This window comes from Pinus tabuliformis, chromosome 4_2 (assembly GCF_031772625.1).
Source record: "Pinus tabuliformis cultivar Carrire ecotype Pingquan chromosome 4_2, CPIR1, whole genome shotgun sequence".
Classification (NCBI taxonomy): domain Eukaryota; kingdom Viridiplantae; phylum Streptophyta; class Pinopsida; order Pinales; family Pinaceae; genus Pinus; species Pinus tabuliformis.
In genome coordinates this window covers 867,673,209-867,696,508 of record NC_142304.1, presented here as the reverse complement: position 1 = coordinate 867,696,508, position 23,300 = coordinate 867,673,209, and the positions used below count along the sequence as shown (strand labels likewise).

The 23,300-nt window shown below is 38.3% G+C and overlaps 1 protein-coding gene across 2 annotated transcripts in view; it reads left to right on the top strand.

Annotated features, from left to right (window-relative positions):
- LOC149172412 (alpha-soluble NSF attachment protein 2-like) overlaps positions 1-23,300 on the top strand; it is a 104,197-nt gene that overhangs the window by 14,362 nt on the left and 66,535 nt on the right. For both annotated transcript variants that reach the window (XM_089424313.1, XM_089424312.1), the window contains 2 exons: positions 18,845-18,894; positions 18,996-19,068. In XM_089424313.1, the coding sequence (XP_089280439.1) occupies positions 18,845-18,894; positions 18,996-19,068 (123 nt within the window). The remainder of the gene's footprint in view (positions 1-18,844; positions 18,895-18,995; positions 19,069-23,300) is intronic.

The following is a 23,300-nucleotide window of genomic DNA, read 5'->3' as shown; positions in this document are numbered from 1 at the left end:
AATTAAAAGAGATCGGGCAAAGAGGAGCTCTAGTTAAACCAGAGGAAGTATGTGAGAATACTGCAGAGGTTTAATATGTAGGATAGTAAATCGGTGAAGGTTCCTATTCTTGTAGGTGTAAAGTTATCTGCTGAACAGTGTCCCAAGACACAAGAAGAGGAAGAGGACATGTCCCGTGTTCCATATGCAAGTGCAGTGGGTAGCTTGATGTATGCGATGGTCTGTACTAGACCAGACATTGCATATGCAGTGGGAGTATTGAGCAGGTTTATGTCAAAACCAGGGAAGGAGCATTGGACAACAATGAAGCGGGTCTTCAGGTATTTGCGTGGCACTAGTGATTATGGTTTGTGCTACCAAGGAAGACCAGGATTGGACAAAGTTTTTGATATTCATGGCTTTGTTGATGCACACTGGGTTAGAGATCTGGATCAGAGAAGATCTACAAATGGGTATGTGTTTAACGTATTTGGAGGTACAGTCAGTTGGATGAGTAAGAAACAATCTGTAGTGGCATTATCAACTACAGAAGCAAAATACATGGCAACCACTCATGCAAACAAGGAAGTAGTTTGGTTGCAGAGATTCTGTTCAAGTATTGGGTTAGTACAGGGTGTTATAAGAATAGATTGTGATAGCCAAAGTGCAATTTTCTTAGCAAAGAACCCTGCTTACCATTCAAAGACAAAGCACATTGATGTTCAGTATCACTTTGTGAGGGATATGATAGAAGACAAAAAGGTGTTGCTGGTAAAGGTGGACACTTTGAAGAATACTGCAGATGCATTGACAAAATCTATGAGCTCTGAGAAGTTCTCTTGGTGTAGAGAAACAATGGGTGTTGCAGGGTTGGATAAATGACTAAGCTCTCTTGTGGCCCCTTGTGGAAAGAAGACAACAAGTGGGAGAATGTTGGGTTGTGTTATATTCTTTCCATGACTAGCCTACCTAGTTACCCAGGGGGTTAGAGGGGGGGGGGGGCGACAACCCCCCTTGTACAGGGGATTTGAGGGGGGCGGACGGTCAGGGATTTTTTTTTGGACCCTATATTAGGTGGGCAGACCTACCTATGGTTTTGTGCATGGTTTTCGCACATGGATTTGGGTGCGATGATTTTCGGTCCATGGTATTGGATGCTTGGACATGTATATATACGTATTGTAACATTGAAAGGAACATAATGAAAAATCAAGCTGGTAGTTTCGGTTTTGGGATCCAGGGGAAAATCTCTGCGTATATTTGTTTTATGTGTTATGCTCTCGCTATTGTTTATTTTCTGTGTTTTAGAATTCGTATGCAGATAATTTCTGTACGGGGTTAAAACCTACAAGACCTACATTTTCGTGGCAGAGATGGCAACCAGTGGGCTGAGAGATTAGGATAAGTTGGATGGGGTATCCAACTACGTAATCTGGAAGGCAAGGATGTCATTCCTTCTAGATGAGCATTCTCTCAAGACCTATGTCGACAGCGTGGTGACTGCCTGCAGATCTAGATCCGTTGAAGAAGTATCGAACAAAAATGGCGAAGGCCAAGAGGATGATCCTTGATAGCATAAAGGATCACGTGGTCTGTCACATCATTATTAGAGGGACTGCTAAGGAGATGTGGGATGCGTTGTCTACACTGTATCAGGGATCTTCCGAGCAATGGAAGATGCACTTAGAGCAAAAACTGAGATTTGCACAGATGCAGAAGGGGGAGCACATAGATCCGTTCCTCACGAAGCTTCAGGAGACTTGTGATGAGTTAGCAGCTGTGGGGTCTACACCTCAAGGGTCCGAGTTGGTTAGACTGACCCTCAATTCTGTCTCAGATGAGTGGCAAGTCTTTGTCCAGAGATTCCTAGGTAGGGCGACTTTGCCAAATTGGGATGAGATGTGGGCAGCTCTCAAGAGGAGCTGAGGAAAGACTTGGCCAAGTGTAAGCTTGACGAAAGAAACAATAGTGGGTTGAAGCCCAAGGAGGGGATGAGAATGAAACCCTTGCATCGAAGGGGTAGCAGGCGCAATGGAGGCGGAAGAAGGACGTCTCGAAGATCAAATGTTTCAGGTGTGGTGAAATGGGTCACTACGCAACACTATGTCCTCTCAGGAAGAAGGACAAAGATGAGAAGCATGATCTGAAGGTTGCACCCGCGAAGATTGAGGAGGAGTTTGCCAGGATAGCCGAGATACCTCCAGGAGGGAGGTGGCTGATTTGGAGCTGTAGTTCGAAAGAGTTACAAATGGGCATGATCCTTTAGGGGCCCACCTCTCCGATCAATTCCTTGCTACGAGTGCCAGATTAGTAGTAGCAGGATGGACCAAGTGTCAGAGGGTGCAGAGGAGTGTTGGAGCGACAGATGTAGTGGCTAGAACGCCAAGTCTGAGCAGCATAGTGCAAAGTTGTAGCAGTGTAGGGAGGTACAGTGCAGTGACAACAACAATGCAGTGGCTTCAGAAGGGTAGCGTGGGACTAGCAACATTAGATCTTCAACATCGAGATGCATCTATGCTGAACACCTGTTTAGTAATTTGGGATGTTTTTCCGTTGTTGATGCAGTAGCAACACCAGTTTACAGTGTAGGAGCTGTTGGCAGTGGTAGTGCCAGCAACAACATAGATGCAGAAATTCAGAGGCAGCTGTAGTACGGATGCAATGTTGACAGTGCCAGTGTCAGCAGCGGTACAGTTACAACAGCAACGCAGTAGTTGGTGGATAACATGTTAGACATCAACAACGCAGAGGACAATGTTATGAAGTCAGGGTGAAGCTTCCTCGATAAGAGGGAGTGTTGATTTTCGGTAGCATCAGATGTGATCTAAGTCTCAAATTTTGCAGGGAGGCTTGGGTACATGTATTCCAAAGAACCCAGAAAGCGTTTTGGGAAATTCCACACAGAGACAGTTTTATTAAAATAATTAATTATTTTTAATGGGACCATAACTCTAAACTTAGGAAATTAAAATAATTAATGGGTATTAATCTAATTGTGTGTGTAACTTCTAGAAGAAGACAAGGATAAAGCAAAAATGATCTTAGCCATTGATTAGCTTCTAATCTAGGCCGTTGAATGTCAACGAGAAGATTATTTAAGGAGGCTTAAGGGTCATTTGGAAAACACACAAAGAGCTGATGAGTTAGATCGAATTGCTGAAGCTAAAAGTAGTGCAGTGATTTGTAGTGATCACGCAATGAGGGGTAGAGGGAGTTTTGGCTGGAGGATCTTCTCCGGTGCCAAGAATACTCAGCAGAGAGGCAGAGAGACACATAGAGGAGGCAGCGCAGAGGACAGAGAGGGTGACGTAGAGCCAGGAAGGCCTCACGCATGCCCCACGCAGAGGCCTCCAGCGTAGAAGTCCGAGTTTGGTAAGGAGGCTAATGTTTCTGAGCGGGAGGGCTGGAAAAAGCTTCTGAGGGCATATGGATTCCCAGTTGAGCTTACGCAGGGCTTTAGAGGCTGACGCAGGGCCCACGTAGGGGCAACGCAAAAGTAGCCGGGGACTTGTTGGTTCATCTACCGGATCAGCTGGGACTTGCAGTGTAGAGTGAGGTAATCTCACTAATTTCTTTTGCCAAGTGATATTCTCTGTAATTGGATTGCCGGGAAGGCATCCAAAAGTTGTATTCAGAAATTCTTCAGCTTAATAATAAAAACCCTCAGATCTGCTGCACTGGTTTTTTCGCATTGAGTTTTTCGGGGACATTTGTCCAAAAATAATTGTGTCATTTGTGTGTATCTTTCTCTATTGTTTAGTTTCTTGTGTCGGCATATTATTTAAATGGTTTAGGCTGCAGTGTATGTATTTCGATGTTTGCCGTAAGAAACTGTAAATATCTTGTTCATGTAAATCTAACAAGTAGAAGAAATGTCATCAGTGTTGCAATAGGAATTCCCGGGTTTAAGGAATTTTCATAGTGGATGCCTCCTCCACGGGGGGGGGGTGGGTGTGCTCCCTAAATTTCCCAGACTTTTGGGGTGTAATGTCATCTGTAAAGGGGAAACACATTATTTGATGTTATTAGGGTGACATTGGATATTTTGGGGAAATTGGAGGAAAACTTGTGGTAAGAGCCAAAGTTGGGGCAAAATGAAGGGAAACTTGTTAGCCCCTCAAATTAAAATTAGGAGGAAAGACCCCAAAGGGAATTTGTAAAAAGCAGAGCGGAGAATCATTTTACTGTGGACTATTGATCTTTCTTATTTCTGAGTTGCAACACTTGAGGGTTTTAAGATCCCTTTTCTCTAGTTGGTTTTGGTGGTGAAAGGTTCCACCCTAGCCAATCCCTCTCTCTTCTTACTTAGCGTAATTTCTGAGGTGTCATCTATTTATCTGTGGCAACAAGGGTTCTGTCGCACAATCAGTGGCAAGGGTTTTTGGGACTAAATCTTTAGCAACAAGGCTTTGTAAGCAATTACGGGAAGCAAATAATCATTTAAACATTATTCGAAGCAATGACCATCTTCAAGTACCTATCTATTCTAGCGCATTAGTTTCTGAGACTAATCTGCAGGAATACATCACCTCTTTTGGCAAAGCTAGGATTGGTAGCTTCAGTCCCGAGGCAACAAAGTTTGGGCTAGATTTGAGGCAACAAATCTGTGTCGAGGGACAACAAGTGAAGTTTGGGTAGCGAAATTGCCTTTGAAACCCTACCTGAGGCAGTGCCCACCTTCAGGGAGTTTTTCCTGTGGTAGCACAATTGTTTATAAGGTTAAACCCTTGGTAGCGAAGTTTCTTGAGGTAAGAAAAAGGCTTGAATAAACTTTGTTGTGGTAGCGACTACCTGTGAAGGGTCTTAATGGCAGCGGCTCATACCTAGTCAAAACAAACTTCTATTGAGGGCAATGGGTTTGTGTAGGTAACAATTTTGGCATTGAAGGTCTGTTTGGGACAACATAAGTTGGTTCAAGGTTTGCTGGAGCAACGACTCACCTTTATAACATTCTCTAAGGCAATATGTGGCATAATCTATAGCAAATGAAGTCTGGCTGATTGGATTGTGGTAGCAAAGAGGCAACAAATCCAGCTGATCACTAAGGATGGTTGTGATCCAAAATGGATTCAGTTTTGCCTCCGTATCGAAGTCTTCAAATGCAAGTGAAAGTGGTATCAAAGCAGTGAAGCACAGTCGTTGGATCAGTCAGATCAACGAACAAGAGTGAGGGAGATAGACAGCTAGGATTAAGTCGTGCAAAATAAAGTTAAGAAATGAAGAGATCAGATTAAGCACGTGGGTAGTATTTGGCAAGTGGTAAACGGTATCTCGCGCGCCCTAAAGGCTGGAAATGGTATTTCTAAAATTCACGCGATTAACCTTAGCGTGCGACACGTAGCACGAGAAAACCACTTTTCTTGCGCGCTCTCGATCTGATATCGGTCGTGCAAGAATCTGCACGAGATTGCGCGATAGCCGTTCGATTGGACGAATCACATCGACGGTGAAATCGTCCGGGTTAGTTGGTGAGCAGACGATGCGATATCCGTTGGATCATGCGGGACAGATCGACGGTGGAGATTTGGTAATAGATATGATAAACTTGTATTTATTTTGGTGTCGGGATCTCAACCGCAAAAAGGCCGGACGGTTGGGGTCAACCCCACGACCGCCGATCCTTTGATTTTATGTTATCGCATTATCCCACATTCACCGCAGATTGCAACTACATATGGTATATCAATACCATATCACCAAAATAGAACCAAGATGCCGAAGAGTGGGACTTGGTTAACCAAGCCACCAGTTTTTTAATAAACCATTGAAGGGGCCGAACCTGCCCTTCCACCAATGCGCAGTCTGAGGTGGTTTTATGTAGGCCGAGGCGGTTTTTGCCAAACAGAGGGTGGTTTTGCAGGGACAGAGGTGGTTTTGGACCATTCCAGGGGGTTTGGAGGTCACAATGGCCAAATATGGTCGAGTTTATACTCGTTTGACTCGAAATCTCGAGCTGAACGCAGTGGTGATGTTCATTTTCTTATTTGAGACTCTGTTTCTAAGCTCATATCTGTAACAACAATTTGAAGACAAAATAAAGAGGTCAACACTGGAAGCGGAAGGACTAGGAGACATAGCCAGAAAGTCTAGTGAACTCCTTTATTAAATTTGGCTGTGTTGATGTGTTTGAATGTGTTTTCAAGTTGTTTATGTGTTTATGTTATTCACAATCTTTTCTATCCGTTGCACTAAGTAACATAAGCAAATTCACACATAGTCTATAATACCTTTTTCATTAACGGATCAAGTGGTATCAAAGCTACAAGGTTTTTAAGGTTTGACAAGTTTGTGTGGAGATTTGAATGCTTACTAGGTTGAGGCTCGGACGAGGTGAAGGTGAACTTGTTGAGGCGAATCTAGAGATTGGAAGGGTCTTTTCACAAAGAAGGATGGCAGATGAAACTCCACTTGGGTCAGAATCTCAATTCTTGGATAGTTTCATGACAATACGTGCAATGGTGGAAGAGATGTATCGCGAGTTTAAGAAGAACAAAGATGAAGGCACTTCATCACCTAAAGATCAAGAAGATAAGGGAAAGGGAGGAATGCTTCCTCCACCATCTCCTCCATCATCACCATCATCCTCTTCTTCTCATAAATCTAGTCCTTCTAAGAAGAAGAAGAAGAAATCCTCTTTGACCAAATTAGATGTAAAATTTGATTTGCCAATTTATGATGGAGAACTTAACGTTGAAAAGCTATAATTAGATAAGACAAATTGAAGTGTATTGCAGGGTGCAGAAAGCTGTTTCTAAAAGAAAGCAGATCCAGCATGCTAGCCTTCGACTTGGAGGAACTGCACTTGTATGGTGGGAAGGCAAGCCATAAGCAGATCTCCAAAAGCATGGTAAAATCATTTCAACTTGGAATGAATTTGTTTTTGTTATTAAAAAGCAATTTTATCCTTTGGCTTATATGCAATAAGCAATGATGAGTTGGCAAACACTACGTCAATTAAAAGGTCAAAGTGTTCAAAGTTATACTCGGGAATTCCGTAAGAGAGCTTTAACATTAGGCATATCATTGGACTCACCAGAGACATTGTTGAAGTACATAGGTGGTCTTCATAGTTATTTGAGGCATACCATACTTATGTTTAATCCAACTAGCTTAGAGGATGTATCGGTTCAAGCAACTCATCTAGAAGCTAGAGGCAAAAATGTAACCCAAGATGTTGGGAAATGATCCAAACCTATTGAAAGCAAGAATAAAGGCAAGAAGAAACTTAAATGGAAGGAGAAGAAAACAAACACTGTGAAGGATAAACCTTCATGCACTCATTGTAAGAAGGAAGGACACGATGAGGCACACTGCTGGTCATTGCATCCGGAATTGAAGCCTAAGAAGTTTGGGAGTAAAGAGCGAAAGAATGCTGTTGCTATTCAAAAGGACTTGGGATCAGATTCAGGTGACGAGACAACGATTACAACTACAGGTATAAAAGGTAAAGATTCTAAAGCATCTACAAGTACTTCGCATTTTGTTGATAATGATAATGATGAGAGGAAAAGAAATGAGCTATTTCATATTAGAGTCATTTTCAAGCATACTAAAATTGATACATTATTTGATAGTGAGTCACAAGTTAATTTGATTTCTGAAGCAATTGTAAAGAAGTTGGGTCTAGAAACAAAACCTCATAAAAAGCCATATCTATTAGGTTGGGTGTGTAATAAAATTAAGCTACAAGTTACGAAACAATATAAACTTCGTTTTGCAATTGGGTCAAAGTTTGTAGATGAGGTTGAGTTAGACATAGTCCCATTGGACATATGTGGAATTGTATTAGGAAGTCCATACTTGTACGATAGAAATGCTATCTTTTATCGAACTGAAAATAAGTATCAACTCACTAAGGATGGAACTAAATATATTGTGAGCGCTCATAAACTCAAAGATAATTTCTCTCATAAATTCAGGACAGATGAAAAGAATTGTAAATTCAGTAAACAATTTTTACTTCTGATTGTAAAAGCAAAGGATATTGATAAATTCGATGTATTCCAAGGTTGTAATCCTAAACAGAAAGCAGATCTGGTTAAAATTGTTTCCGATTATGATATTCTGTTTCAAGAGCCTAAAGGGCTTCCACCCAAGCGAGAGATAGAACACGTGATTTATTTGCAGCAAGATGCTCCACTACCCAACATTGGAATGTACAGGTTATCAGCTCTAGAGAATGTAGAGATAAAGAAGCAGGTACAGGAGTTGCTCGATCAAGGGTTTATTCGACCAAGCACATCACCGTGCGGATCACCTATTGTGTTAGTGCGAAAGAAAGATGGTTCGTGGAGAATGTGCATTGATTTTAGAGCATTAAATAAAATCACAATAAAGAATCGTTATCCTCTTCCTCATATTGATGATTTGTTAGATCAGTTAAAAGATGCAGTTTACTTCTCTAAATTGGACTTGCGAAGCGGCTACCATCAGATTAGAGTTGCAGAACAAGATGTATGGAAGACTGCTTTCAAAACGAAGCAAGGACTCTATGAATGGATGGTTATGCCTTTTGGCTTAACTAACGCTCCAACTACATTCATGCGAGTCATGAATGATGTATTTAGACCATTCATTGATGATTTTGTAATAGTCTATTTAGATGATATTCTTGTTTTCAGTAGAACATGGGATGAACATGTAAAGCATGTAAAGCAGATTTTAGATGTTTTGAAAAGAGAAAATCTCTATGTAAAACTGTCAAAATGTGAATTTGGTAGAACATCTTTGAATTATTTGGGTTATATTGTAGGGGGTGGTGAATTGAAGATAGATCCCTCTAAGGTCGAAGTCATTGTAAATTGGCCAAAAGTTAGAAGTTTCTTAAGGGCAACACAATATTGGAGAAAGTTTATTGCTAACTTTTCTTTGATTGCAGCTCCTTTACATGCTTTGACAAGTGTGAAACAGGTGTTTCAGTGGGGAGGCAAACAACAGAAAGCCTTCGACACATTGAAAGAAAGGATCAGTACAATCCCAGTACTAGCACTGCCAGATCTTCAGCATCCATTTGAGATTGAGACAGATGCAAGTGAATATGCCATGGGGGCAGTGATGATGCAACATAGAAAGCCTATATGCTTTCATTCTGAGACATTCACATTAGCAGTGGTTAACTATCCTACATATGATAAGGAATTGTATGCATTAGTTCAGAGTGTTAAAAAGTGGAAATGTTACATAATGGGTAAATAAACAATCATACACACAGATCATCAACCACTTCAATATTTACACTCACAAACTAAATTGCAACAGTGACGACATTATAGGTGGATGGGTTTTCTACATCAATTTCATCTTGTTATCAGATATAGGAATGGCATACATAATAAGGTTGCAGACATGTTATCAAGACCAATTATAAATGCATCCACAATACATTGAAAGTTACATTGAACAATATGCTCAAGACACAGATTTTAAGGATGTATATGCAACTTTAAGTCATGGCAAGCAGGTAGAAGAATTGGATTATTTCATAAAGGACAAACTCTTATATCATTTGGGAAAGTTATGCATTCCACAAACTAAAAGAGTTAATATAATTCGAGAAGCACATACTTCTCTCATATCATGTCATTTTGGTGTAAGTAAAATAGTTGCACAATTACAAAGATTCTACTATTGGCCACGAATGAATGAGACAATTTCTAGATATATTAAAGGATGTACTATGTGTGCTACAAGCAAGCCAAGTAATAGAAAATTATGCTTGTATACTCCACTTTCAATTCCTTCTCGTCCCTGGGAAAGTGTTTCCATGGATTTTGTTGGGGGATTGCCAAAGTCTAGAAAGATTCATGATTATTTGTATGTAGTTGTGGATAAGTTCAGTAAGATGTGTATTTTGACACCATGTAATAAACAGGTCACAACTGAACAAACTGCAAAGTTTTTCTTCAAAATGTATGGGTTCATTTTGGGTTACCCACTTCTACTATATCCTATCGAGATTCTCGATTTGTCGGGAAATTTTGGTCAAGCCTATGGGAGTTAATGGACACAAAGTTAAAGAAGAGCACGACATTTCATCCGCAAACAGATGGTCAGACAGAAGTGGTCAATAGGACAGTGATACAGTTGCTTCAAGGATATTGCAGCAAGCATCCCAAACTTTGGGATGAGCATTTGTGTTATGTGCAACATGCTTACAACCATGCAAAACATTCTTCTACTTAGAGATCTCCTTTTGAGACTTGTTTTGGTTTTATACCAAAGTCTCCCTTGGATTTTGTCTTTGGTAAAGACATAGTAGTTGATGGACACAATGATGTGGACAAAGCAACCAAGTTCATTGAACAAATCCAGGAAATTCACCAGGTAGTATAGGAACAACTGGAAAGAAGCCAAGCAAAGTATAAGGCACGACATGACAAGCATCGAGTTGAGCATAGTTTTCAAGTTGGTGATCAAGTTTGGTTGTACATCAGCAAAGAAAGATTGCAAGGGGAAGGTAAAAAGTTGAAACCAATTAGATATGGTCCTTTCAAAATACTTGACAAAATTGGTGAAAATGCTTTTCGCCTAGATCTACCAACTTATATGCAAATCTATTCCGTCGTAAATGTTGAAAACTTGTGATTGTATGAGCCTTCATTGATTGAAGATCCCGAAGAGCAAGGTCAGCTACCTTCCATTGAAGATCTTTTGTCTAAGTATCTCAATGAGCTACAGGAGGACACAGTTCTTGACAAGAGGATAAGGACTTCGAGACAAGGAAATGTTGAGTATCTTCGAGTTGGACTCAAAGGTACAAATTTAAGTAAAGCACGATGGATAGAGATTGGAAAAGTGAAGTAAATTTATCCTCACTTACCCGACAGCTAAAACCAACTTTTGGGGGACCAAAAGCTTCCAGTGGGGAGGAGTGATCCAAAATGGATTCAATTTTGCCTCCGGATTAAAGTCTTCAAATGTAGATGAAAGTGGTATTAGAGCAGTGAAGCACAATCATTGGATTAGTCAGATCAACGAATGAGAGTGAGGGAGATAGACGGTTAGGATTAAGTCGCGCAAAATAAAGTTAAGAAATGAAGAGATCAGATTAAGCACGTGGGTAGTATTTGGCTGTGTTGATGTGTTTTCAAGTTGTTAATGTGTTTAAACTTTATGTTATTCACAATCTTTTCGATCCGTTGCACTATGTAACATAAGCAAATTCACATAGTCTATAATACCTTTTTCATTAACGGATCAGGTTGTAAGGTCAGACCAAGAGTATTAGGACAGTAGGGTTTGATAGCAATTATGTGTTAAATTGGAAGGACTATGGGATTGTAAGTTTGTAACACATTATGTACTATTTGATTGGCTTCATATGTATGAGTTGGTGAAATTAAATATTGGTTACACTGCTTATTGCAATTTAATATTATCTTTGTTTTGAAAGAATATTGTGATACTAGTTAAAATACAAATCTTGTCATGTGCTCTTTCAAACCCTAAGGGTAAATTTCCCCTAAGGGATATTATAGTGGTATCAGAGTTGGCTCTCTTGCCTGGATGGTTTATTTAAGGAATTAGTTTCCCCATTGGGAGAGGAGTCCATAGAGTTTTGGCAAAAATTTGAAGATTGTAACAAGAACCTAACAAAAAGGATAGAACAGGCTAGAACATGGGCAAGGGCACACCGTGATTATTTTACATTACTAACACCTTCTAACAAGAGTCAAACGGTTGCCCGCATAAATCAAGCAAGGGAGGCCAAATTTGAACGTATTGGTGCCAAAACCTTTGAACAACAATAAATCTCATGCATGTCTTCATCTTAATAGCAAGGAGTGGATGCATATCATTGGCAATCAACTTTTGGGGGCCTTCTGTAGAAGACTGTAGCCCAATCCAATCTCAGTCAAAAGAGTTTCAAAATATTCCAGAGGGTGCTTTGGTGGAACACTCGATCCATCTTGATAATGGGTTATATCAAATGTCTGAATGATCTTGCATTCAAGACATGAGACCTGAGTTTCAACAAAGATCTGAGGAGTTTCATGTAGAAGATGTGAGCCTTGAAGAACTCAAGCAAACATCTAGGTGTTCCAACCCATGGAGGAGTAGAAGCAACATATTTTGCAGTTGGTCTCCCCAATGGCAAATTTATATTAAAAAATAGACACAATTCTTAGTGGTGGATACACTGGTGGCTCTGTAATGTACGTGCAACAACTCCAACCTATAATTGCTCAATAAGAAATAGTGATGAAAGATGAACTCGAAACCAAAGCTATTTTAAGCTTGAGGGCAACTGATAATCTAAATGATATTGGAGGTCCTGCTCCTTCAATTGAACACGAAATATCTTTGTTAGGAAAGGATATGGAAGGGGTTGAGAGTCGAGACCACTGTGCCTTCTTTACCTTCTCAAGAAAGCTACATAAATGAAATAGATGTTGGGTTGCCGTTAGTGCTTGACGTTTCGTCGTCATCAGAAAGGAATACTTTGGGAGTATCAGAAACAAGCTTTGTATTGCCATTAGATGCAAGCAAAGGGTTTGAAAAGGTGTCTTTGAAGTAGGTAATGATCAATGGATCTCAGAATATGGATACTGATCCTGGCTCTATCACCAATTCATCTGATGGAGTTGAAACTATCAACCATGATATTATAGATATGGGTGCCACTAGACAACTTAAAATTGAAGAGATTGTTACTGAGGTCCAATTTTTTTTGATGGAAAGTGCTAAGCCATCCATTTCCTTGAATAAAATAAAGAGTGGCAGAGTGGATAACATTGAGCTAGTTATTGCTCAACTAAGTGTTTCTCAAACATAGAGAGTATTGTGCTGTCTGAAAAATAGAAAAATGGTCTTCCTTGGCATGATCATGCAAAAGAGACTGTGATCATAAACATGGTTGAAATAGACATTGCAATGTCGTTTTAATCAGTCAAAGAGGTAATTACCATGTCTGGAGGAATAGTTGATTGGAAAGCATAAAATTATTTGAACATGGAGAAACATGAATTTGTTGACGCCGAGCTTCATAGGTTGCAAAAAAATCGCCTTGAGTTAAAGAAACAACTTAATGTAGCATAAGATGCAAAGGCGCAAGTTCTGAAGGAGTTGGAGCACAAGGAAGCTCATAGATGATTTAATAGTGAATTTGGAGAAAGCATAGACTATAGAACATCAAGCAACACAAGAATTTGAACTTGCAAGGTTGACAGTTGAGGAGATGGAGAAAGATGTGACAAATGAAGTAAGTGTTGTGAGGAAGACACAATTGGAAGTTGCAAAGGGGAGGCATGCAACAATTGTTGCAAAATTGCAAGCTGCAAAGAATGAATTAGAAAACATGAAAGAAGAATACTTGCATTTGATGAAGGCTAGAGATGTTGCGATCAAAAAGGCAGATGAGGCCTTATATGCATCTAAAAAAACAAAGAAAATGGTTGATGAGTTCACCCTAGAGCTGATTGCAACAAAGGGCTCTTTAGATATGGCTCACGCTACACACCAAGAGGCAGAGGAACATCGATTGGCTGCTTCAATGGCCAAAGAGCGAGAGGTTGAGGAAAGAGATAAGGTAATGAATATTGAAAAGGAGGAACTTGAGACGCTACAACAACACCTTCCTTTTGCTAAAACTCTGAACTCAAAGCTTCAAATTGTAGAGCCTTTGTTGCAAAGCTTAAAAATGGAACTTGCTTCTCATGAGTAAGGTGAATCAAAATTAGTAGCAAAATCGGTTGAAGTTGAAGAAAGCCTCACAAAAGCAATGGATGACTTGGAACAAGCGAAAATAGCAGAGGGAAGCAGTTGCAACTTTTGATCCAGTTGAAGTAGAGTTGGAGGAGGTAGGCAAGTAAAAAAAAGCCACAAAAGATGTATCTCAATTGACAATTGAAGATATAGATGTGTAGTGTTTTTATTTTCGGAAATGTTAACCTTGGATTTCAAAATTTTTATTGCGATGGCGTCCTTAATGAATATGTTGGTGATTGTGTTGAAAGGCGCTCTCCAGTTCAATATGGAAGAGATGTTGTAATGTCCTGTCCTATCTTGTCTTGTTAAGCATTTTGACGCTGTCAAATTACATAAAAATAAAAATAAAATAAAATCAACCTAGATCCATCTTAACTCTAGATCTACCAAGTGTTGAGTGGGATCAAATCTCTTTTCACTTTAAAAGAGGTTTTCACCTCAAGAGATTTAATCCCTCGTGACACTTGGTAAATCCAAAATTAAGATGAATCTAGGCTGGTGATAATGGAGTGGGAGTTTAAACATCTTGTATTAATTCGTTCTTTCTTTGTGCCTACTAGTAAATTGTTGGCAAATTGCAATTCTTCTTGTGTTATAATTGTGGCCACAAGCAGTTTTGTTGCCATGGGTAATGATATTTGACCAACAATGTTTATTTCTCGTCAGCTTGTAAATTTTTTGGTTATAAGCCAAATCTAATGAACAGTGGCCAAAGGCCAAGATCATAGAATGAAAATTAAGTGACCAAAGGAATATTAGCCTCACTAGGTGACCTAGACAATGTGCAACACATATGAGTGTTACCATTGTCGTCTGAGTAACTACTCCCCTCTTTTAGTGAGGACACAATCCAACATAAGGGGGGCTTCTTTGGTAGGGCCAAGGAATCAAGCAACCCAGGGATCTTAAGCTAAGAGACCCCTAGGGATTTTGTAATAAAAATATCCACTAGATTAGGATATGACAAACTAAGGTTTGCAGTGGATGAGTGAGTAAAGTCAAGGTTTGTGTTCAAGGGGCTTGTGGTTAATCTAAAGGCTAGGATTTAGACTAGGGAGTCTCAAATAGGTTACCCGAACACACCAAACTAAGAAAAACTCAAGGCTGCTATAACTAGGGTTTTTGGGGAGCAAATAGCAGCAAAACCAAAGTTTACAACAACAAATTTGGTTGTTAAAAGTTTATAAAAATGACATGGAATGAAGGTTAAATTAAAAAGTAAATTAAGGGAAAATTTACAACAAATTTTGATGGTTAGAATAGTCAATAACAAGAAGTAAAGAATGACGTCAACCTTAAAAATGGCCGAAAAACTTTGAATTAACTTTTGTAATGCACTTTTAAACAAACCCTAACCCTAAGGCATACATCAATGAGTCATTAAATCCTAATAACACTAGATTTCAGTTAACCCTAACTTACCATAAAACAGAGGAAAAATGAATTTAGGGTTTTATTTTTTGAAAATAAAAAAAGAAAAGGAATGCCCCAAATGATAAAAACTAGTGCCTTATCAATCTAGTGCAAATGTAGTCCAAGATACAAACCAATCATGTGTTTCTTTTGGGGTATTTCCAAATTCAAACAAACAAACTAGGATAAATAAAGTTACTTTAGGATTTGCAGTTTAGGTTTTCAATTTTTCGGATGGTTAAGGGAAAGGGAAACCTATCTTTGTTCCCCAAATACTTGGAGGAAGGGTTTAGCTCAATATGGGATGATGAAACAAATACTAGCACAAAAACATACATCATATGGAACATAATACCAAGATAAAGCAAATAAACCAACTTACTTCACCAAGCAACATCCAAGATCCACCATAAACATCCAAGAAAAGGGATCACATCACATCCAAGATCCACCCAAGACAAGTCGCTCTATGAGGCTTCCATTGTCCACTAGAGATAATAGGTCACTAATGAGCAAGCATAATGATCTAAGTGTGACATTTATTTAAGGGAAATTGAATACCCTTTGTTTGCTCTAAATTAGTCCAAAAGTCCTAAAAATGAATAAAATCCATGATACAAGGTGGACAGATCACAAATTGACAGCCAAAGATGGTCAAATGAATGAAATAACAAAAAAACAGTCCTCAATTAGCCCACACTTGTGAGTCTAATGTCCTAAAGATTATGTCAACATCAAAAGGATGTAATCAACTAGGGCAATTTTTTGGCCAGGGTTTCCAATATATCAAAAAACCACACAACAACAGTATACATATCAAAAAATTCACAATAGTAATGCATATTCATTTGATTTTGGCTAGGGTTTCTTCAATAAAATAGGCAGATTATATGTCAACCGTGCAACTATGCCTTTGTAGAGGGAGTGCTTAGCTGCTTGAGTTACCTTCACTCGCCTTTGTTTTTCCAAGCTCTCAATATTTTCCCTTTCTTTTCTTGCTTTGTTATGATTTGCTTAACAAGCTTTATGGATTTATCAATAATAACCTTACAATCACTCTTTAATGATGGGCAATTTATCACTTCATTGAGGTTGGGATGTTTACAAAGAGTTTCATTTACTTTGATAGGGGTGATATGCATGGGTACTCTTTAAGGATGAGTAGTTATATAACAGGGGGTAGAGCTCAAGCTAATATTGGCTTTTACTCGCTTTACATCCCTTGCCATTCTTTTGCGTTTTAACATTTGACTCATGCTCTTCATCTTGTTACAATGACATCAACTTTAGGTATATTCAACCCCTTCTCATAGGACAAGGCCAATAGTGAACCAATATGAGTGATTAGCAACAACCAATCAAAAGATGGGATAATGGATATATGGGAATGCTAACAAGTTGAGTATGAATAACCTGGAGCGCTACCACCATCAGAGCCTCCCATTTGTGCTTCTTTTAGACAGTGAAAGAAAAATCTTAAGGAAGGTCTTGCTGGACTATAGACACAGGATAACCACCAAGGTGAAGTAGAGGAACAAGTACACAACCAGTAGTGGTCTATAATTCAATTTTGACCTGTGATCCATACTAGAATGCCTTAAACATTAAATGAAAAAACTTGAATGCAAAAATGGTTAAAGTACATCTCAATAGATGACCCACTTTCATCAGATGAGTAGGCCAGATCAATGAATACAGTGACTGGATCATGGATGAGAGGCATCTGAGGCTGGCTATCTGCGGATTATGGTAGGGCTACTGGCTGGCAAGCTGCAATGTAAGAGAAAAATGTCCTCCTAGGCTATGTCACAAGGTTCGTCGAACTTTAACCTTGAGGTTTGAATTTTGGCGAACCTTAAAAAAAATTTGAGGTTCGGCGAACCTCATCGAACCTCATAGCCATTGACCAAGTCCATAGATCAAAACTCATAACTTCATGTCACAACTCAAGCTTGTAATTTATCCTTGCAGTTTCCATGTCCGTGATAGCATTTTTGATGTTTACTGATGTTAATTTCTTACTATTTTATCCTATAATTCATTATATATATATATATATATATATATAGACGAACCTAATGGCGAACCTCATCAAAACATTCGAACTCAAACCGAACCTAATCATTGCTGAACCCGAACTCGAACCCGAACCATGTGACATTGCTCCTAGGGTCACCCATGTATTTGGTTGGGTAATAGTGCGCAGTGGTGAATTGCTGACAAATTACAATTCTTCCTATGTTATAATTCAGGTCAGAAGCAGTTTTATTGCCATGGGAAATGCAATTTGACCAACAATGTTTCTTTCTTGGTGGCTTGTAAAAATTTTGGTTTTAAGTCAGCTGTAATCGAAAATGGCCAAAGGTCGAGGTTAAAGAATCTCTGAAAATTAAGTGACCAAAGGTATGGGGAAGAATCTCCACAATATTTTCCCAAGCAATACCAATGTAATGAACCAAATTGGTTCATATGTTGAATATCTGAAATAAATAGGATAGCCTAGATGTATCCATACAAATAAAAACATTGTATTGAATATATAATGATAATAGATGATTACAATAGCATTTGCAAGTGTATGTCAATTGGGTTTATCTCTGGTGATAGGGAGAAATGATTATTTTCCTCCCTACCTAGATTCACTTCCTGCAAGTGACATGATGAGCTTTGTTGTAACTTGTAATGGCTTCAAGCCTCATTGTTGAGTCTGAGCAGTCCCCCGAGGACCAAAACATGTATGCTCCTCATATGGAATATAAAGATATGACACATGGAAAAAAAACGTGTACAAGCGTATAAATATACATGGAATGGTCACCTATGTGAATAGACATGCATTTTAGACATGTAACCTTTGGTTATTTGATATTGTTTTGTTATAACTATTATTATTAAAGGTGTATTTAGGTGTGTTACACTAACAAATTTTATTCAGGTGTGAATTGATTCTCTTTGTTAAGTTTTTGATCTATGGTGAATAGAAGTGAAGTGTGTCAATGGCAAGAAAGATCCATCAATAAGGAAGCTGGCCATTTCACATTTTCCAGAATTTAATCTTATTGATTATCATTGACTTTCTGCGGCAGCTTTTGAATCCAAGTGTATAAATATACATAGAATGGTCACCTATTTGAATAGACATGCATTTTATACTCGTGACCTTTGGTTATTTAATATTGTTTTATTAACTATTATTAAAGGTGTTTTTAGGTGTGTTACACTAACAAATTTTATTCAGGTGTGAATTGATTCTCTTTTGTTAAATTTTTGATCTATTGCGAATAGAAGTGTAGTGTGACAATGTCATGAATGATCCATCAATAAAGAAACTGGCCATTTCACATTTTTTAGAATTTAATCTTATTGATTATCATTGACTTTCTGCGGCAGCTTTTGAATCCAAGTACTCCATAAGGGTCCCACGATTTCACATCTCCAAACTGAGAGTGCTTCTAATGCTTGAGCTGCAGAAATATTTATTGATCTATGATATTCCCATTAATAATTGTTTTTTTAGTATATCAAGTAAGGGAATGTGCATATAGCATAGCACCCTCGGTTAAGTCTATTGCGGGGAATCTGGAGGGGAGAGTCAAATCAATCATGTAATAATTTCGCTTGTTTTATATGCTAACGGAGATTTCATTAAAAAATAATAATAATAAAGTAAAGGAAGATGATTTAAATGTTCATGGATGTATGCCTTAGAAGAATGTTGATGCAGAGAACTATTTGCATGTCACAGGGGACAAAGCTGGATCAACATATATCAAGCTAGCAAATTGTCATTTAAAGGTTTGCCTAGCAAAATGTCTATCTTATTGACTTGAAATTTTGAAAGTTTTATTTCCTAACTTTGGTGTCAAACATGGTTTTAATGTTGCTATTCCTTACAGCTGGAAAGTAAGCACGAGGGAGCATCAGCATATGTGGATGCAGCTAACTGCTACAAAAAGACTAACATTCAAGGTTCTGTTCAAGCTTTAGATGCCTTAAGTGTTCTTATTTTACTGTATATATTACTCATTTGCATATAAAGTTCACAATGTATGCCCCTATCTGGCCTTTCAATATGAAATCCGGGAAGAGGATAATTTTTATGGGTGGGGATGCAGAATATATAGCTGGATAAGACACCTTTATTTGCATCTCCTGTTGTATTTAACACTAACTTTTATTGTACCTGTTGTAAGTTGTCGCTATCTATATTAATATTTTTTTTAGTTGTACATATTTAAGACATTTGCATAAGTCAGATTCCCAGCCACAGGTGACACTGTCAAATCCAAAAATGCTGAATTTGAGTTCCTTAGGCTAGAGACCCACATGTTTATTTATGCTGTGCATGCTTTAAAAAACTAAACAGGGAGTCTCAATGGACAAAAGGATAGGGCCAACTTCCTAGTACAAATAACCATTGGCCTAGAGCATATTCTAATTTCTAAGGAACCACAGAGCAAAATCCAAGATGGAAAACTGTGGTTACAAAACATAAAAAGAATCATCGGTATACTGAACAACAAAACTGAGTTGGAACTCTAGCCAGTTACACTGAAATCTCCTCACTTATCAATAATCCTTGATTGATCTCTTCCCCAATTTCACTTCATAATGCGTTAGATTACATTTGATATCACCTTTGATTAACCTACTTTCCCAAATATATGTTGGATTGGCAATTGATCCTTCCTCAAGGTTGTTGTTTCTCACCCATTGCTTGGCCTCTGATTCTCATATTGCCCTTTAGGTCTATGTTAGCAATTTGTGTTGTGACAGGAGGGGGTGTTTTGAGGAGTGACCAATTACAGCAACAAATCTTGTGGCTGGCCCATCATGACAAGCCCACAATCCGTAATTTACCTAATTGGCATAATGAAACATCATGTCTCTAAACCCTAGCTTCACTATTTGTGAAAGAGTCATGACCTTTTCATTGACCATGAAGGTGACACTGGGTTAAGGGACATGGTGGATTGCAATAGGTAGGATTAAGAAGCTGAGTTAGTCCACTCATATGATGACGGCACACAGAAAGGGAAATACAAACCCTGTTCTTGGAAGAACATCTCGATGAACGGATGGATTATGATGAAGTAGTAGATTGACTGAGAACCATGTATGCAGATACACATGAATGTGATAGTGTTTTTGATCTGCTTGTTTCCATGATTAGATTCCTACTTTTGTTGAAAGAAGCAACCTTTATAGAAGTGGGGGATAATCATATATTTCTTGAGAAAAATGCCTTTGGAGCTAGATTTTCGAAAATGGTGCAAGCATCATTGGAGTAACAAGAATGATAAATTCTTGGAATGTTATTCTTGCCTTGGATATCACTGCCTATCACTTCTATTTTCTGCATTGCATACTTCCCATAGAGTTCTCAAGGTTCTTGGAATATTGCTGGATTCATTACTTGTGTCTAATCTTGGTGTTACAGTTTTGATTTGGCAAAAATTGATCGTGTCAGGTTTCCACTATCAATTGAGTTTTCTAATTTGTTGGATTAGGGCAAGACCTATGTGAATGAAACTAATAGTGCAGTAGTTTGGGAAGGCTGATGCATGTTCGTGGATTTGCACGGAGGTTGATTTGATAGAGCTATTGCCTAAATCTATTAATCATGTGGACTGGTAGAACATATCTACAATGCTCAAGATATTTAAAGCCCCCAAATGCTTGTTAAGGATTACCCACATAGAAGGGTGCTCAAATCTGGTTAACTTAACACTGGAACTTTTGCAAGTAAGGAGGCTGAAAAATCTCAAGTTATATGTACGGAGTCTGTCACATTCTCTTCCCCAGGGAAAGCAAGGAGGATGCCTTTGAGGCATTGGAGAGAAGGCAATGTAATAAAATGGATATCAACATCTATGCTTAAAACATGTGAGGTGCATGACCCTAAGGCCTTAATCAAGGATTTTATATTGAACCAAAGACTTGAAGTGTTGTTTGTACGAGGGAAAAACTTTTGGCTTTTTATCTTTGACTGAGAATGTTGCCTTGTTGGCATGATTCCTTTTGGGCCATTAATCATGGACAATGTTTTGGACCTCGGGGTAGCACCCTAATAGAACTCTTAGTCTCTTTTGGTATGGACCTTGATAACATGGGTGGGTGGATTAGTTGCCTTATTGTTGGTAGAGTGGTTGGCTTTTTGCTCCAGCCATGCTCCATTTCTTGTGTAGTAGACTGTAGTTGGTTGTGGTAGGGGTACCGGAATTGCTGGTCCCCCTTGCACTCTTGCTCTTGCTGGAATTGTTGTGGGAATGTGCTGCTGCATAAAAAGAGATGCTCCTTCACACTCCTTAGATAAATGACATGACCATATCATTAAGTTAAAAATGTTGATTATTCACTGGGTTCTAGTCAACAATTGTAAGGCTTGGCAACATGGATGCTTTCAAGTGCTGAACACTTCTTTGCAAGTGAGCTGTTGGAGCACCTGCAATCCAGTTCAGAGTCTACTTATTATTTGCTTTAAAATATTCTATTTTTTTGTAACTGGGAGATTGTGATATGATCTTTGTTACCTGTGTTGTGTGTTCTAAATGGTTGGTTCTTTAATGATTAATCTACCATGGATGACATTTCTAACTAAATATTAATCTAGTATCCATTGACAAGTAGGACAAAAATGTGTATTTTTGTATTTCCACAACCAATTTGGTACTCTGCATGCATTTTATAAATATATATGTTTAAAAATACATAAAATGTTTATTATATAAAAAATTCCTCTTGGATGCTTTGCACTCGGGATTTCTTTGAAGTGGTGCTTTACACGCTCTTGCTTCTGTTGATAATTATAGCTTGGACAGGAAATTCTGCAAATCTTTAGTGTGGGTATGCCATAATTTGTTTGAGATATTTTTGGAAAGTAATTCTACTTTGTGCTTGACTTGAATTAAAAAAGTGAGTGTTAATGAAAAGGTAACTTCGCACTTTGACTAGAAGAAATCTTAAAATAAATTCCTTGCTAAAAATTAAAACTATAAAGACCAGGCAATGCAGAGGCTTTTAAGTTTGAACACATACACTTGAGCAGTTGAGCAAAACAGAGGGTGTGCAGATAGTCAGAGAAGAGGCATTCCTGGGTAGCATGCAATGTTATCGGAACTGGACAGGTCATTGAACCAGTAGATCCCCCAAACAGGGAACCGGTCAGAACCAAATCGAAACTGGTAAAAAAACTGGACCAAAAAACCCGTCAACCAAAAACAAATAAAATATTCAAATTTTAAAGAAAAACATATATATTCATGTGCATCTATGAATCCAAACCATTTATACACAAATAAGCCAAAGTTTCTCATTTATATAGCATGTAAGGATGCACGTAACCAAAATAACAGGAGCGCAATCCATCTTGAACCAAAAATACATCAAAATGCAGGCCCTCTAATGATTGGTTCTAAATGGTTGGTTCTTTAATGATTAATCTACCATGGATGACATTTCTAACTAAATATTAATCTAGTATCCATTGACAAGTAGGACAAAAATGTGTATTTTTGTATTTCCACAACCAATTTGGTACTCTGCATGCATTTTATAAATATATATGTTTAAAAATACATAAAATGTTTATTATATAAAAAATTCCCATGGTACTCTGCATGTAATTCTACTTTGTGCTTGACTTGAATTAAAAAAGTGAGTGTTAATGAAAAGGTAACTTCGCACTTTGACTAGAAGAAATCTTAAAATAAATTCCTTGCTAAAAATTAAAACTATAAAGACCAGGCATTGCAGAGGCTTTTAAGTTTTAACACATACACTTGAGCAGTTGAGCAAAACAGAGGGTGTGCAGATAGTCAGAGAAGAGGCATTCCTGGGTAGCATGCAATGTTATCGGAACTGGACAGGTCATTGAACCAGTAGATCCCCCAAACAGGGAACCGGTCAGAACCAAATCGAAACTGGTAAAAAAACTGGACCAAAAAACCCGTCAACCAAAAACAAATAAAATATTCAAATTTTAAAGAAAAACATATATATTCATGTGCATCTATGAATCCAAACCATTTATACACAAATAAGCCAAAGTTTCTCATTTATATAGCATGTAAGGATGCACGTAACCAAAATAACAGGAGTGCAATCCATCTTGAACCAAAAATACATCAAAATGCAGGCCCTCTAATGATGTGTTCTAAATGGTTGGTTCTTTAATGATTAATCTACCATGGATGACATTT